The sequence below is a fragment of the Terrapene carolina genome, unplaced genomic scaffold (assembly GCF_002925995.2).
Source record: "Terrapene carolina triunguis isolate 2854851 unplaced genomic scaffold, T_m_triunguis-2.0 Scaffold24, whole genome shotgun sequence".
Taxonomy (NCBI): domain Eukaryota; kingdom Metazoa; phylum Chordata; order Testudines; family Emydidae; genus Terrapene; species Terrapene triunguis.
Window position 1 is genome coordinate 253,399 of NW_020664375.1, and position 15,265 is coordinate 268,663.

Consider the following 15,265-nt stretch of genomic DNA (forward strand, 5'->3'; position numbering starts at 1 on the left):
TTTTCCTTCTAAGCCACAGTTCCACGGCTTTCCTCTGGAGAACCTGCTTATCTCTTTGCTGGTATTTCTGTAAGGATGAAGGCCAAAAGGAATGCCTGTGTTTGAAGGCCAGGCTGTACGCTCTCTTAAAGGCCTGGTGTGGCATTGGAAGGGACTGTTTAGATTTTGCAGCATTGTCTGCCACTAGCTTGTCTCCAAAAAGCAGGGCTTTGTGAATTTGGCAGAGCACAGCGTCTGTTTTGAGAGGCTATCCACCTTCCAGGGACAGAGCTCTCAGTGGCACTGGGTCACTGAGCTGGAGGCCATGGCTTTAGCTGAAAATCTCATCATGTCCACTGAGGCATCAACAATGAATGCAGTTGCCAGGGAAACTTTCTTTAAAATAGTGGCGAAGTCAGGGTGATCTCGATCCTTGAGGGCTCTGAGATCTTCCAGCCAGGAGAGTGATGCCCTCGCAAACCAAGTACATGCCAGGGATGCTCTGAAGGAGGTTAAGGAGGCCTCAAAGTCTTTTTTGAGAGTGTCCTTCATTTTTCTATCGGTGGGGGTCCTTACGATAGAACTCCCTTTCTGAAGGGATAACAGTATCTTTAGCCAGGCAGACCCTGGGAGCATCAACCTTTCATAGCTCAGTAATTGGGACTTTTGGTTCCCCTGTATCCCATAGAATTTAATATCATTTCTGTTAATGTACTTGCCCCTATCTGGCTTATCCCATTCATCCCGGATTACTTCCTTGAAGGAGGAGTATAGGGGAATCACGGCCTCGGGGGAGGATTTTGAGGAGAGAAATTAGCTCAGAGGCTTATTCTTGGGATTTTTTTCAGGTTGAATATGAATAGTGGATACAACCTTGTTTCACATGGCCTCAAATTACTCAGGTAGATAGAACGTATGCTGAATCTTTCCCTGGTCTGGATCAGAAATAGAGCCTGATAATTCACAAGCCTTTGGGGAGGAGAAAGGGGAAGTGGATGAGGAGTCAGAAGACTCAGACCTCCTAGATCTTTTTGCTTTTTATTCCCCATTTTTTGCATTCTTTGATTTTTTTAGCTCACTTAGAGAGCATTTAAGCTCCACTTTGGCTTTTTGTGAGGCCTTTTGTGGCCTTCCTGAGGGCCTGAAGTCCTCTCACAAGATCTCTTTCTGGGCCTTGCCTGCTGGGTCCCATTTCCCCATGGAGGGGGGAGGGAAAAAGCTTCCAGAGTCTTCCTGGACAAATTGGGAAGGAGAGGGAGGGTGCTTATGAGCCCTGCTTCTTTTCCCAGGGTGCTCAGGACCCATTTTAGGATTTGGTGGGGTGGGATTTGTGACAAGTCTGTTCTTCTCTGTTCTCCAGGGGCCCCTATGTCAGCTGACTGGGTTCTCCTCATCCTTGGAGACTCTCCCTGCTCTGCCCATAAACTCCTGGTCCATTTTTTCAATGTCAGAGTTGTGGCTGTTCCAGTAGGCAGAGGATCCCACACACCTTTCCCGGGACCTAACTCATAGCCCTGGGATCTTAACAGGGTTAGGGATAGAAGGCTAGGTGCAGGCTGGCCACAACTCACCATCTGCCAAGCCTGGGAGGGCAGTCTCACAGATGGAGCACCATTGGATCTCATTCTGTGCTTTTTCAGCTGCTCTGCCGTATCTGGATGATGGTGCAGAGGAGCCAGCAGGGAGGCACTGCAGGTGAAACTCTGGGGAGTTCCAACACCGGGCTAAAAAACTGGCCCCGGGGTAGGAGGAGCTAGGAGGGAGATCACTGCTCACCACTGCCCCCAATTTTGACAAAAAGCCCCCCTTAGGCAGATGTGAAAGCTGCAAATGGAAAAACCACCATGCACCAAACCTGGAAGCAAACAGGAGCTGAGGTGAACAGGCTTATTGAATGAGGCCACCCCCCATGAGGCTCCAAAACTCTGATCTACTTCTGAGAGCTGCAAAGGGAGGTGAGCACACCAGAGATCAGAACTGTGGGAGATGCTGAGCTGCACAATGCAGCTGCAACCTCCTCTGCAACAGGGGGTCCCAGTCAGGGTTATCATTTGCTATGGGGCAAGGGAAGAAGTTGTCCCTCCCTCAGACCTTGTTTTGCACTCCCCCAGATTTTCATAAGTCTATATGCTCCACTCCACCCCACACACACACACCCTAACCACCAAGACTTTGCAAGCTGTAATATAATCACATATAATGTTCTAGATGCTGACACAACTTTGCCCCTCACTCCACCCCTGAATTTTTCTGAAATGAGACCCTGGGGTCTCAGAGCAGCTCAAAGCATAGGCACTGATTCAGCACATCTCTCATGCAGCTTCTTCTAGTAACTTAACATGGCATGCCCATTCAGTAGGAAATACAAACAGAATGGCAGTGGCAAACCTGCCTATCCTCCCTTATGATGAATCCCTCATACACTGCAAGAGGCCAGGCTGACACAATCAGTTGTAATTTACATGTTGTATTGCAGTAGTTCTCAACCAGGGGGCCGCAAGCAGGTTTTAGGGGGTCCGCCAAGCAGAGCCAGCATTAGACTCACTGCGACCCAGCAGAGAAAGCTGAAGCCCTGGGCTCTGAGCCCCGCCATCCAGGGCTGAAGCCAAAGCCTCTGCAATTTAGCTTTGCGGAGCCCCCTGTGGCATGGGGCCCCAGGCAATTGCCCTGCTTGCTACCCCATAACGCTGGCCCTGCCTTTTATATGCAGAAAAACAGTTATGGCACAGGTGGGCCATGGAGTTTTTATAGCATGTTGGGGGGGGCCTCAGAAAGAAAAAGGTTAAGAACCCTTGTTGTATTGGATGATTCTAACTCTGTGTGTGTGCCTGTTTTGGAGGCATGTATACAGTCCACTATAATTTGACACTAAACCTCATAGGTATTGTAGAACACATATCTTGCTCTACGCCTGTGTTAGGACAATATCTCTAAAATAATCCAGGCAAAGATTTCAGAAGCAAGTCTAAGGCACCTTTGAAGAAAGGAAGCAGGAAACTCCTCATCATATCAGAAATCCCAAATAATATCATAGTTATCAATGTTATAGTTCTTAGAATCTCAGGGTTGGAAGGGACCTCAGGAGGTCATCTAGTCCAGTCCCCTGCTCCAAGCAGGACCAATCCCCAGACAGATTTTTTGCCCCAGATCCCTAAATGGCCCCCTCAAGGATCACAACCCTGGGTTTAGCAGGCCAATGCTCAAACCACTGAGCTATCCCTCCCCCCCGCACAGGCACTTTCTCAAGTGATATTTTAATAGCCAAAGCATTTTGCAATGGGACTCTATTACAAACAAAAGTCAGATCTAGTGACCCAAGAGCATAATCTTGGTCATTTTTTCCTCCTGTTTAACTTTCAAATAGTTATAGAAAAAATGTGAACTATTTAAACCTGTGGTTATGCAGCGTTCCAGTGACTACTTGCATTACACAAAACATTACCACCATGACTTCCACTGAAGACTGTCAGTTCTTGAATGTTTCAGGTACAAATGAAATACGGTCCAGGAATAATTTAAAAACAAACGAATTCACATAATGTCTTAAAAACAAAATAAAGCAAAAATATAGAATGGGAATACGTGTTAAGGACATCATAATACATCAGATTTGTACACAGTAAGGAACAAAGCAAAGTTAAGTACTGCTAGATAGTCATTTATTATATTATTTGTACTGCAGTAGAGCTTACAGCTAATTTAAGGATGCAATTTTTAAAAAAAAAATTTCTCCCATGGCCCATTATCAACATAGATGTGGCTCCAGTAAAATTATTGATTTCTTTTTTTTTCTTTAAAAGATAATTGCCCATAATGTTTAATGATCTGATGTTTTCCCCATAAAAGTAAAAGAAGTATGATAAAATGCAACAATACAGATGCATATAATTGGCTTTTGGAAGCCCAGGCTATGATGCTGATGGTAGTCAGGTGAGAGAGTGACAAATTTGGTGTCCACTCTTGCAAACGTCTCTGCTTGAAATTTTACTCGTGTGAATAGGCTTATTGAATGAAGGTGCTCAGATGTTTAAAGTTACTCACTGGTGTAAGTGTTTGTGGGATCAGGCTGTAGATTGCAGCAGAAGCAGGACTATCCAGGAAATATTTTTAAAAAATATAAACCAGCTAAAATTCTTAGATCAAACACTTAGGAGCTGCTTTTTTACTTTGAATTAACAGTTTATTACAGGCAGCACAGCTAGAGAGGCCAACAGTTCAGGTGGCCCAACACTTTCAATTATAAGACCCTGCTTTCAGTTAGTTATGGCTTTGTCAAATGTAAACTGCCTGGGCTGAAGTCTTCCATGATGGGTGTCTGCCCCAAGCTGATTTTCTTTTAAAATAAAGTTTCTGAGACTCGAACAAGGGTATCAGAAGAGGAGACTGGAACTGGGATGAGAAACCAAGGGGGATTTGGGATGAGAAGCTCAGGGGAGAGAGATGGGACAGGCTGGGTAGAAGCATTCAGACTTGGGGGAAAACAGGGCAGAAGCGTCTATACCCGCTAGAGCACAATCCCCTCCAGAGCCTGGAATGGACCTCAGGATTCCAGAACCTCACCATTCCTCTGCTGTCTGCAAATATCTGCGAAACCCTCTGGCAAAGTGTATGCCTCATCCCCCTCTAAGGCTGGTTCACACAGAGGATGACGACCTAACTACTACCACTATCAGTTACTCCATTAGCTCAAGTGGCAGAGGGCTGTGTAGTGGGTGATGAACCATATGGGTGTCAATATGATACCATACAATGTATTTTTTTTTCAGTTTCAACCTTAATTCGGTCCCCTGGTGGGTCTGCATTATGATACAGACTTTAATTACATGATTACACACTATTTTTTCCACAGGACCCATGCTTCTTCAGTGTGTGTCTTGGAAAAATGTATCCCTATACTGTATATGCAGAAGAGAACTTACTCATTTTGTAAGTGACATTTCTGTCAGTGACATTCTAGTTTTAAAGTTCAGCAGCAGGGGGCGCAGCAGCCAGCTGTCTTTCATAAACTACAGCCAGACAAACAGAAACCACTAGAGGCCAACGTATCACCAGGTTTTTATCTCAATCACTGGATAAAATTGTCTGAAAGATATAGAACTAAGGAAGTTTCATTCTTCTTTAGACTGCAAATTACTAGTGCTACTTAAGAGTCACTTCGCTGTTTGCAATAACCACCTTAGGAGAGATCCTAACTATTTTTCTTAAAATGGGACATATGCAGTTGACAGAGTAATGCATCAAATAGTTATTACCTTCTTCTGTTAAGAAGGTGGAGGACCAAAGTGCAGGAGTATTATTCTTGTACTTTGTATCACAGGATGGTTTTAAATTTTGGTAGCACTGACATTTGTTATTGGTAGGAAGTATGCAGCACGACTATTAATCTGAAAAACGGTGTCACATTACAGAGTATTGAAAAGGACTCAATGAAGAGCTGCCAAATAACAGCCTTTAAATTTCCCAGGGAAATATCCTTGGATGTAGCATGTGAAATTTCAGGGGGAATAATTTGTTTCTGTGGGACTGAAAAAGGAGGCTCATAATGGGAAGCTGGTTTCTCATTTAAAATATAGAGGCAGATGGATCCCTCCATAACTGAGTTTCATTGGTTGTATCTGTGAAAGTTCTAACTTACATAAGTAAATTTTATAGGGATTTAAAAGATTACAGGCCTCTGTGTTCAATACATTTCTGATAAAGCTTTCTAAATCTATTACCTTAGTAGCTTATCCATTTTTCCACATGAAAACTGATTGAAAATATACTGTATTGTCTATTAAAACTTAACCTTAAAATCTGCCAATCAGTTTAAAGATATTTGCTAACTTCATAACTTGATACTTATGGCAGGGTTGTGTTCAGGAGATTCCACAGCTAGAAAAGTAAGGGTGTTATAGGTCAGGCCTAAACTGCAATTACTCCATCAGTTGAAGAAGAAGCAGATAGCTGCATTATGGCTTTGTCTAGGGCTATTAACACACTTTTTCATAAGCATTAAAAACTGAAATAAGGAGTTTTTTTCTCCTTTAGTACACAAAGGAGGCAATGGGATATGCTGTGGGCAATACTATTAACAAATATCTTGAGAATGTAAGTCTGGATATATTTGTTCAATTTTGGGCAACTGAAGCGACGCAGAGATGTTTGTAAAAGAAATATAATAGAACATGTCAAATTCCATGCATTTTTGTAAGTGTGTTTCTGATAACTACACTAAAACTATAACTACATTATAAAGTTTTTTTGGACATCATTTGTCAAAAACCAAATTGTGATAACTGGACCATTTTAATGTCATACTCAGGTTTAAATTCTACCTGAACTCACATTTATGTTACCCACAGCCTTAGAAGAAGATAGGCTCATGTACACATGATAAACATCCCAAAATGTGATCTGATTTACATCAACTCCATTGACTTCACCTGGGTAATTAGAGATAAGGGATGGACACAATATATGCATATAAGCTATCCGGGAAAAAGTAATAAAAATTACCACTCGGTATAGCACTATGTTCTTTGGGAGTACGAAAAACAATCAGAAATGTGTGTTCATGCCCCACTTCCATGATCCTGCACCAACAAAGTCAATGGGAGTTTTGCTATTATATCACCAACATTATTGTGTGGGCTGTATTGTCTCTTGAGCTCAGGCAGGGTTTGTGAACACCCTTGAAGTGATGGTAGATGTAGGGCCAGATCCTGTGCTTTTTGTCATCAATGCCGATTTACTATTTCTCTACCTATAAGCTAAGCCATCTTTTAAAAAAGCATTATATAAAAATACTAATGCAGAGCACCTTAAAGCAAAGAGCAAAAGATAGCTGCACTCAGCCATTTTCTTGAAAGGATAAAAAGCTCTAAAGATATATTTAAAGCATCAGGTACAGTATTGATTAAGAGTGAGCAACTTAACTGCTGGTCAGGGGCCAGAGGGAGGAAAAGAGTTGGCTGTCAAGATAGAGATGCTATAGTTATATACTTGTGACGCACACAACCTCCACTGCATGGTAATTTTGATGGTCAGTTTTAGGAAAAAAATGAAGTTTAAGAGCCATCCCACTGGCATGAACCAGAACCATGTAATCCAGGAATAGTGATTTATGCTGAAATACTTAGCTTTGGAAAATAAGGGTAAATGGTAAAAAACAAAAGCAGTGCTCCAAATCATTTCAATGATGGAACCTTCTGCTATTATTTATCTGACAAAATACCTTTTAGTGAACAATATCCTTTTTATCGTGCAGTAAACTATACAATATGTGGTATTATTAAAGATGAAAAATCATTTATTTTTAATCAGTGCACACTGCCTGTTAGAGTCTTGACTTTTGTGGCAGCAAACATCCCGTTTTCATGTAACTGTACTTGGAAGGGCAAAAGGGAACAGAAAAAATATGCTATACAAAGTAATTGGATCACAATAGAATGTGCTTCCAAGTGTGTTTTGCTGTGTCAATAGCTTTAAGGAAGCCTCCCCTTGTAGAATAACATCATATTTAAGAGAATTACTCTTCCCTAACTGAACTCACACTTTTAAAAAAAGAAATAGTCCTTAGGGTACCTTCCTTTGGGATCAATTCCAGCCCCCTTTAAAAATGTAAAACTAATTTCAACTCACTGAAGGAAACCATTTAGTTTATCACTCCTCTTCCAAGATTTTTTCCTATTCAGATTTTTTCCTATCCAAGCAGAACAGAAGTCAAATGTCCACTGAGAAAAAGAGGAAAACAGTAAACACCATGTATTTTGCTAGAAAGAAAACAACATATTTAATGTACATCTGTAGAACTCAAAGCTGTCACATGGAAAAATAGCAGAACAAAAGGACAGGATCTTAATTAACTCTGGAAAAGGATGACACAGAATGCAGGCTTTTAATATGATGCTACTTACTGCAGTCCAGAGGAGGCTCCATTAAAGTATTTGGGTATTTGCCATACTTTATACGGACGAAGCATTCAGTTGGACCAATTTCTAGGTTAAGAACAGCTCTAGTCACTTGTGACAGGATTATATAAAGCCTAAGCAGCCCTGAAACTAGGAAAAATAGATAAATCAGGGTGAAGTTGGGCCAAAGGCAGATTCAAAAGTGTGCACAAGTCAGTGAAATTAAATAACTTTTTCCTAGTTGTTTTTTAAAGATCAGCTTGTCTCTTATGAAATATTTTGAAAAGGATTCAATTTGGCTACAATTCTGGTTTTATATTATATGTTGTACGTTACATGTTTATCTTTGTTTAATAACTAATGACTTTTGAATACGAAATCACAATCCTGGGATCAGATTAATCACAGGACAGGATGTGTTTTTACATTTATTAATAAACTACATTCTTATTTCTTATTTATTTGCAGCTCAATTTTAAGGAATCTTGTCTTTTTATGAATTTGGTAATTAGAACTGTGTGTTAAATATAAGAAATGTAAACAACAAATAAAAATGACAAATTCTGAAAGAAAAAAACATTTGCATCCCACTGAGGGTCTGGAAATTGGCTGAAGCATTCACTTGCTCCTTCTGCATAATCCCCACCTGAGAGAGGGCCAAATCCCTTCTCCTCCCTTAGAGCAGAGCCATTGAAGCTACTGAAAGTACTTGCCTGAGAAAAACAAGAGGGATTTAGCCCATAATGATCTGTTTGCAACATCAATATTTCCCATAGTAATTCATTCAGATGTCCCAAACAGAGGATATTAACTCCAGGTGGAAAGCAGGCAGCTGCAACACATGAACTGTTAATGATGAAAATGTTTTCCTGAAAATGTCCTTCATAAAATGAAAAGGAAGAAAAATACAGAAAATTATACATAAACTCAAATGATTTCTTAATACTACAGAATGCTTTTCAAAGTTTTTCGACAAGGCATCAGCGGCTCTATAAGGATGAATATCTTAGTAGCCTTGTCTATATGATCAATTTATTTACTTTACTAAATATAAAGTTTTGCTTACTTCAAGATGTCCACCATATGTAATCATAATTAAGGGTCTCAGATACCGTAGTTTGTATGCTAACAAAACCTCCATTAAAGTACAGTGAAGATTTGGGTCCTCAAGGATGCAGGAATAGGTTCCCAGTGAAATGGTAAAATGGCAATATTGACAATTGATTTCATTCTGCCCTGCTGTTGGCTTGATTCTATGTTCAGGCGAATTCCCTCAACAACTCTCACTGATTTCAACAAGAGTTGAAGGCACTCAGCATCTCTCAGAAATGAGTGGTGTTTCTGCAAGGCCCTGATTTGGCCAGGTACATAAGCACATTACACATTACTTGCAGTTAGGCATCTCATTGACTTCACTGGAACTATACATATTCATAAAGCTAGACACATGCTTACAGTATCTTGCTGAATCAGAGCCTATCTTTTTAAATACTGTTGAGTTTTATTGCTATTTTTCTATTTCAAAATGGAACAAGACAGATGATTTCTAAGTGGCTCAATACCCTTCATAATGTTCATTTCTAAATATTCCTAGCTATGTTGTTGAACCAAATAATACACTACAGTAGCTATTTACAGCTTTGCACCATATCAGACTGTAAGTGGTACCGTGTAGATTCAAGCATAGGATACAATTATTTAGCAAAAATTATTAAAATGCCTGAATCCAACTTTTCACATACAAAAATATATTTTTATTATTACAACACTGAACAGTTAAGGCCACAACACTTCAGTAACATTCTGATAAGCTCATCAGTTTCAATTACTAAAATTATCAAAAGAAATAAATACCAAAACCATGGTCTTCAAGTCCAAAACCAAGGCAAACAACTTAATTATTTTTTTAAAATCTGTCATCAGTAACAATAAGAAGTCATAATTGTTTTCAAGTATAAATTGCAACATGTGCTTGCAGCCTTTCAAATATATATTCTGACAGCATTACAGTATTACACAAGTAGAGGACTTGGTCTTTCTGCCCTGGTTAGTTGTGGTTTCCTTAGGATTCTCCCTCGTGTGATTTTGGTTTTCGTCTTTCCTGTCATCACCAGATAAATCTGCTTCCTTTCCTTTATCCTTTTCACTTTGGAGTGGCTTTTCAGATTTACCTTCATTGCTGTTATGTACATTTTTCTGACTTGTCAACGACTTTCGCTTAAACAGAGAAAACTAAAATAAAAGATGATATATTACCCCCCTAGACAATTAATAGTGATTTTCAATATGTACAAAAAAGCCTGCACACAAGTTAAAAGTTGCACTCTCAAATGAACTTAGGCCACACAGTTATGTTTGGTAAAATAACAATAAAAAACACACCTTTACAACACATAATATAAACATAAATGTTTCCATGATCTTTTAAAAATGTTAAATGGATAACATTCCTTTGCAGTATTTGTAACCCAAATATTGCCATATTGCCCAAGTGTGTAAGAACCAGAAAGTGAAACTGAGCTTACACTGATGAATAACACAAGTTTGTTTACACAGACCAAACTCAGAAAATTGCAAGAAGTAAACAAACAGGATAAATGATGAAAAATAAATTAAATTTGTAATATTTTTTCAGTTTTAAGAATTAGGGCTCAAAAAATTAATCGCGGTTAAAAAAAATTGCTCTCAATCACAATTTTAATCGCACTGTTAAACAATTGAAATGTATTAAATATTTTTGGATGTTTTTCTACATTTTCAAATATATTGATTTCAATTACAACACAGAATAAAAAGTGCTCAGTGTACAGTGCTCTCTTTATATTATTATTTTTTGATTAAAAATATTTGCTCTGTAAAAAATGATAAACAAAAGAAATAGTATTTTTCAATTCACCGCATACAAGAACTGTAATGCAATCTCTTCATGGTGAAAGTGCAACATATATAGAGAGATTTTTTTTGTTACAGAACTGCACTCAAGAACAAAACCATGTAAAACTTTAGATCCTACAATCCACTCAGTCCTACTTCTTGTTCAGTCAATTGCTAAGACAAACGAGTTTGTTTACCTTTACGGGAGATAATGCTGCCCGCTTCTAATTTACATCACCCGAAAGTGAGAACAGGCGTTCGCATGACACTTTTGTAGCTGGCATTGCAAGGTATTTACGTGCCGGAAATGCTAACATTCGTATGCCCCTTCACACTTCAGCCACCATTCCAGAGGACATGCTTCCATGCTGATGATGCTCGTTAAAAAAATAACGCCTTAATTAAATTTGTGACTGAACTCCTTGAGGGAGAATTGTATGTCTCCTGCTCTGTGTTTTACCCTCATTCTGCCATATATTTCATGTTATAGCAGTCTCGGATGATGACCCAGCACATGCTGTTCGTTTTAAGAACACTTTCATTGCAGATTTGACAACACGCAAAGAAGGTATCAATCTGAGATTTCTAAAGATAGCTACAGCACTCGACCCAAGATTTAAGAATCTGAGAGGGATGAGGTGTGGAGCATGCTTTCAGAAGTCTTAAAAGAGCAACACTCTGATACAGAAACTACAGAACCCAAACCATCAAAAAAGAAAAGGAACCTTCTGCTGGTGGTGTCTGACTCAGATGATGAAAATGAACATGCGTCGGTCCACACTGCTTTGGATCATTATCGAGCAGAACGTGTCATCAGCGTGGATGCAAGTCCTCTGGAATAGTGGTTGAAGCATGAGGAACATATGAATCTTTAGCGCATCTGGCACGTAAATATTTTGCAACACCGGCTATAACACTGCCATGAGAACACTTGTTCTCACTTTCAGGTGACATTGTAAACAAGGAGCATTATCTCCTGAAAATGTAAACAAACTTGTTTGTCTAAGCGACTGGCTGAACAAGAAGTAGGACTGAGTGGACTTGTAGGCTCTAAAGTTTTACATTGTTTTATTTTTGAATCCAGTTATATTTTGTACATAATTCTATACTTGTAAGTTCAACTTTCATGATAAAGAGATTTCACTACAGTACTTGTATTAGGTGAATTGAAAAATACTATTTCTTTTGTTTTTTACCGTGCAAATATTGGTAATAAAAATAAATATAAAGTGAGCACTGTACACTTTGCATTCTGTGTTGTAATTGAAATCAATATATTTGAAAATGTAGGAAACATCCAAAAATATTTAAATAAATGGTATTCTGTTATTGTTTAAAACAGCATGATTAATTGTGATTATTTTTTTTATTAAGAATAAAGCCCTATTAAGAATTTAAAACCAGATCCTGCAAACATATGTTATGAACAAAGGCAAACCATTTAGTTATATGCTTAGTTTTAAGTATGTGTGTAGTCCTAATGAAGTCAATGACAACAGACTTTGAAGTTAATGGGACTACTCATGTGCTTAAAATTAAGCGTGTATTTAAATGAGTTCCAACCCTACAAGGCTCCATGTAAGGTAGTCCCCTCTATAAAGAACTCCATGGATATCCACTCCGTATGTTTTCATCTCAGTAAAACTCAAAGTGGAGAATTATTTCCTTCTTGAGGTACGTTGTATAAGATCAGATAAGAATTATGGGCCTGATCCAACTTTCACTGAAGTCATCAGAAAGACTTCCAATGACTTTAACGGGAGTTGAATCAGATCCTAAATCTGTGATAGACCCCGCACACCCTGAAAAAGATTAGCTCTTAATTATTCAAAGAACAGTCTCATTCAAGTCAATATGAGTAATCATGTAAGTAAGAGTTTGCAGGATCAGGCTCGTCATTTGCACTTTTAAAAAAATGTTAATCTAAAAATCCTAGACAAGTTCTCTAATTTATTCACTGTCAGTTATACAAGAAAGCAATCCTGTATCTGATTTAAACTAGCTGTTGAAATTGATGAAACAACACTACTTCCTTTTGCTTTTTTGCCAGGATATGGAGAGTTGTGTGTGTCAGAAGGTTCAGAGTTCATATGCATGTTCTTTGGGAACTGTATAAAATACTTTGGAAAAGACAGATAGTTATTTAAAAATCTGGGGTTGGAGTAAAGAGGTTTACTTTTCAAGCAGGCAATACTTATCTTTTGACAGTGTTCTATTCTGCTGTTATTCATATTATCTGCATTCATATTAGTTTAGAGAATAGCCTATTTTAAGCTTCAATCAGAGAACAACATAGCCATAGAAAACTTCTTTTAAAACATACAGTACGTTGTATCTATAAGTATTTTTACACTAAGGTGTCTGACAAAGAGATTCCAGTAATAAAAACCACTTAACCTTCTTTTACCGGCACAGAATTGTTTTCAACTTCAACAATACTTCTCCCTCACAGTATCTGACGTATACCCAAAAAGTCAAACCTCCGGGGGTCGGGGAAGGAGGTGAGACTTGGTTGGTTGCTTGGAGCAAAGCAACATTTATTCAAATAAAATTTTAACAGAATGCTTCTTTATACCATTTTTTATGGTGTGATTTCTGGGTTATAATATTATCTTATTTTCTACAGTCTTCTGCTTTGGAGGAGATTTTTGAACATGGGGGATAAAATCCCAGCTCCATTTAAGTCAATGGGTGTTTTTCCATCATTTGAGTTCAGTGGGGTCAGGATTTCACCTGGGTGTTTCCATAGCAATAGATACTGTATGTCAAATGTGTTGGCTACGTCTTCTCAGACTTCTTTACATTTCCAACACTGCAAATAGGACACAGGCCCTTGAAATAGGGGACAGTATTCTCTCTGCACCCTTCAAACCATGTTTGTCTTCCTTCTTTGGTCTCTTAGCTCTTTTCCCTTTGCTTGTCCTTTCCCCTACAGAGTGTGTCTACACAGCCCGTGGCAGTCAGAGTCCCAGGCTGGGGTCCAGACATTCTGGCTTATGCTACTGCACTAAACACAGCTGTGTAGACAGCCCTTTGAAGTTATGCCTTGGGTTGGAGCATGGGCCCCCTCCCTAGGCTTCAGAGCTCAAGATCCAGCCTAAGCTGCAACTTCAAGCACAGTCTACACAGCTATTTTTAGCGCAGTAGCACGAGCCCTGTAAGTCCGAATCTATTGAACCCGGGTTGGGAGGCTCACATGTAGACGTACCCAGAAGTTCTTCACCAGTCGTACTGTGCTGAACCCCCACCTCCACCCTGAGTATTCCTAAGGCTGTTCACATGCCATCAGGTCCACTCTTCCTCTGATTAGCCTCTGGTTCACTCCTGGCTCTACTAAAAATATGGTCACAGTAGGGAATAACCAAAGGAAGAGGGAAAACCTGGTGTAAAAGCAGCATAAACCACTACCACACTATGGGACATATAGAAATATTACAAGATGGTATGACACAAAAAAGTAAATATCTAAACAAGTGAGATGTACAGCAAATGTAGGATACTTAAGAGATAAGCCTGCCATCAGTAGTCCAAGTTTGGATATTTCCCCTGTCTCAACCTCTTGCCTTGCTTCCATTATGGTGCCGTGGCTCATAATGCTTTCACATGATGTCTTATCCTCTCTATCTGCATATTGGAGTCAATGGAATCACTCATGCAATAAGTTACTGTTGAATGTGAGTAAGGTTCTCAGGCCCTCTGCAATTCCAAGAATGATCCACAATAATGTATACTCTTCAACAGTAGCCGGCACATACAAAGGGATGTTCACTGGGGCTTTTCAGTCAGCTATGAAGATGGGGCTCACTTGTGTGGACAAGGATCAAAAATTTCAGTAACTGCTCACCACTATTGTTATTATTTTATTATTAGTCATATTACACAGAACTGAAAACTCAGGTGGTTTACCTTTTTAGTCCTTCCAAGTATTCCTCCAGATATTCTATCATCACCACTTTCTGAAATTGCCCTTGAAGAACTGTTCTCAGGATGAGTGTCGGGGGTATTTTCTCTCTCTAAAACAACACAAAACATTATATTAATCTTTTTTTCACAGCTGCAAAAAGAGATCTGTGCTTTTAATTATTTTTAACACTCAGACACACAAATTAGTTCTGCATCTAAAATGGAACAGACAGAATAAAATATTCAGTTCAACTTGATGCCCAGCCAAACCTGAACAATTCTGTTTTAATTTTTCTCATTTCTATTTATATCTGTTTACCATACCCCAGATGTTTGATTTTCAAAAGCAAAATTAATACTGAGGGCATTGGCAAATATGTAAAATATTTTGACTAATCCACCTACAACTGCGTATGGTTAACAGAAGACAGAGTGTATTGCACATGAATTTAGAAAACATATCCTAACCAGCAGAGAGTGACTCCTAGTGCCAGAGTTGTATTTCAGCATGAGTCTTTGTTTTGTAGCAACAATACAGAAAGGGATAGAATTCATCTCGATTTTCATATGTCCAAATTACCCTCTAATGCCAGCCTTAATGATATAAATCCTCCTGC

The 15,265-nt window shown here is 39.0% G+C and overlaps 1 protein-coding gene across 1 annotated transcript in view; it reads right to left on the reverse strand.

The window, feature by feature from the left end:
• Positions 1-9,358: 9,358 nt before the first annotated feature.
• LOC112104190 (X-linked retinitis pigmentosa GTPase regulator) overlaps positions 9,359-15,265 on the reverse strand; it is a 96,149-nt gene continuing 90,242 nt past the window's right edge. Inside the window, exons 16-17 of the mRNA XM_026650003.1 lie at positions 14,652-14,758; positions 9,359-10,103 (exon numbers count right to left, since the gene is read on the reverse strand). Of these exons, the coding sequence (XP_026505788.1) occupies positions 9,876-10,103; positions 14,652-14,758 (335 nt within the window). The 3' untranslated portion in view covers positions 9,359-9,875. The remainder of the gene's footprint in view (positions 10,104-14,651; positions 14,759-15,265) is intronic.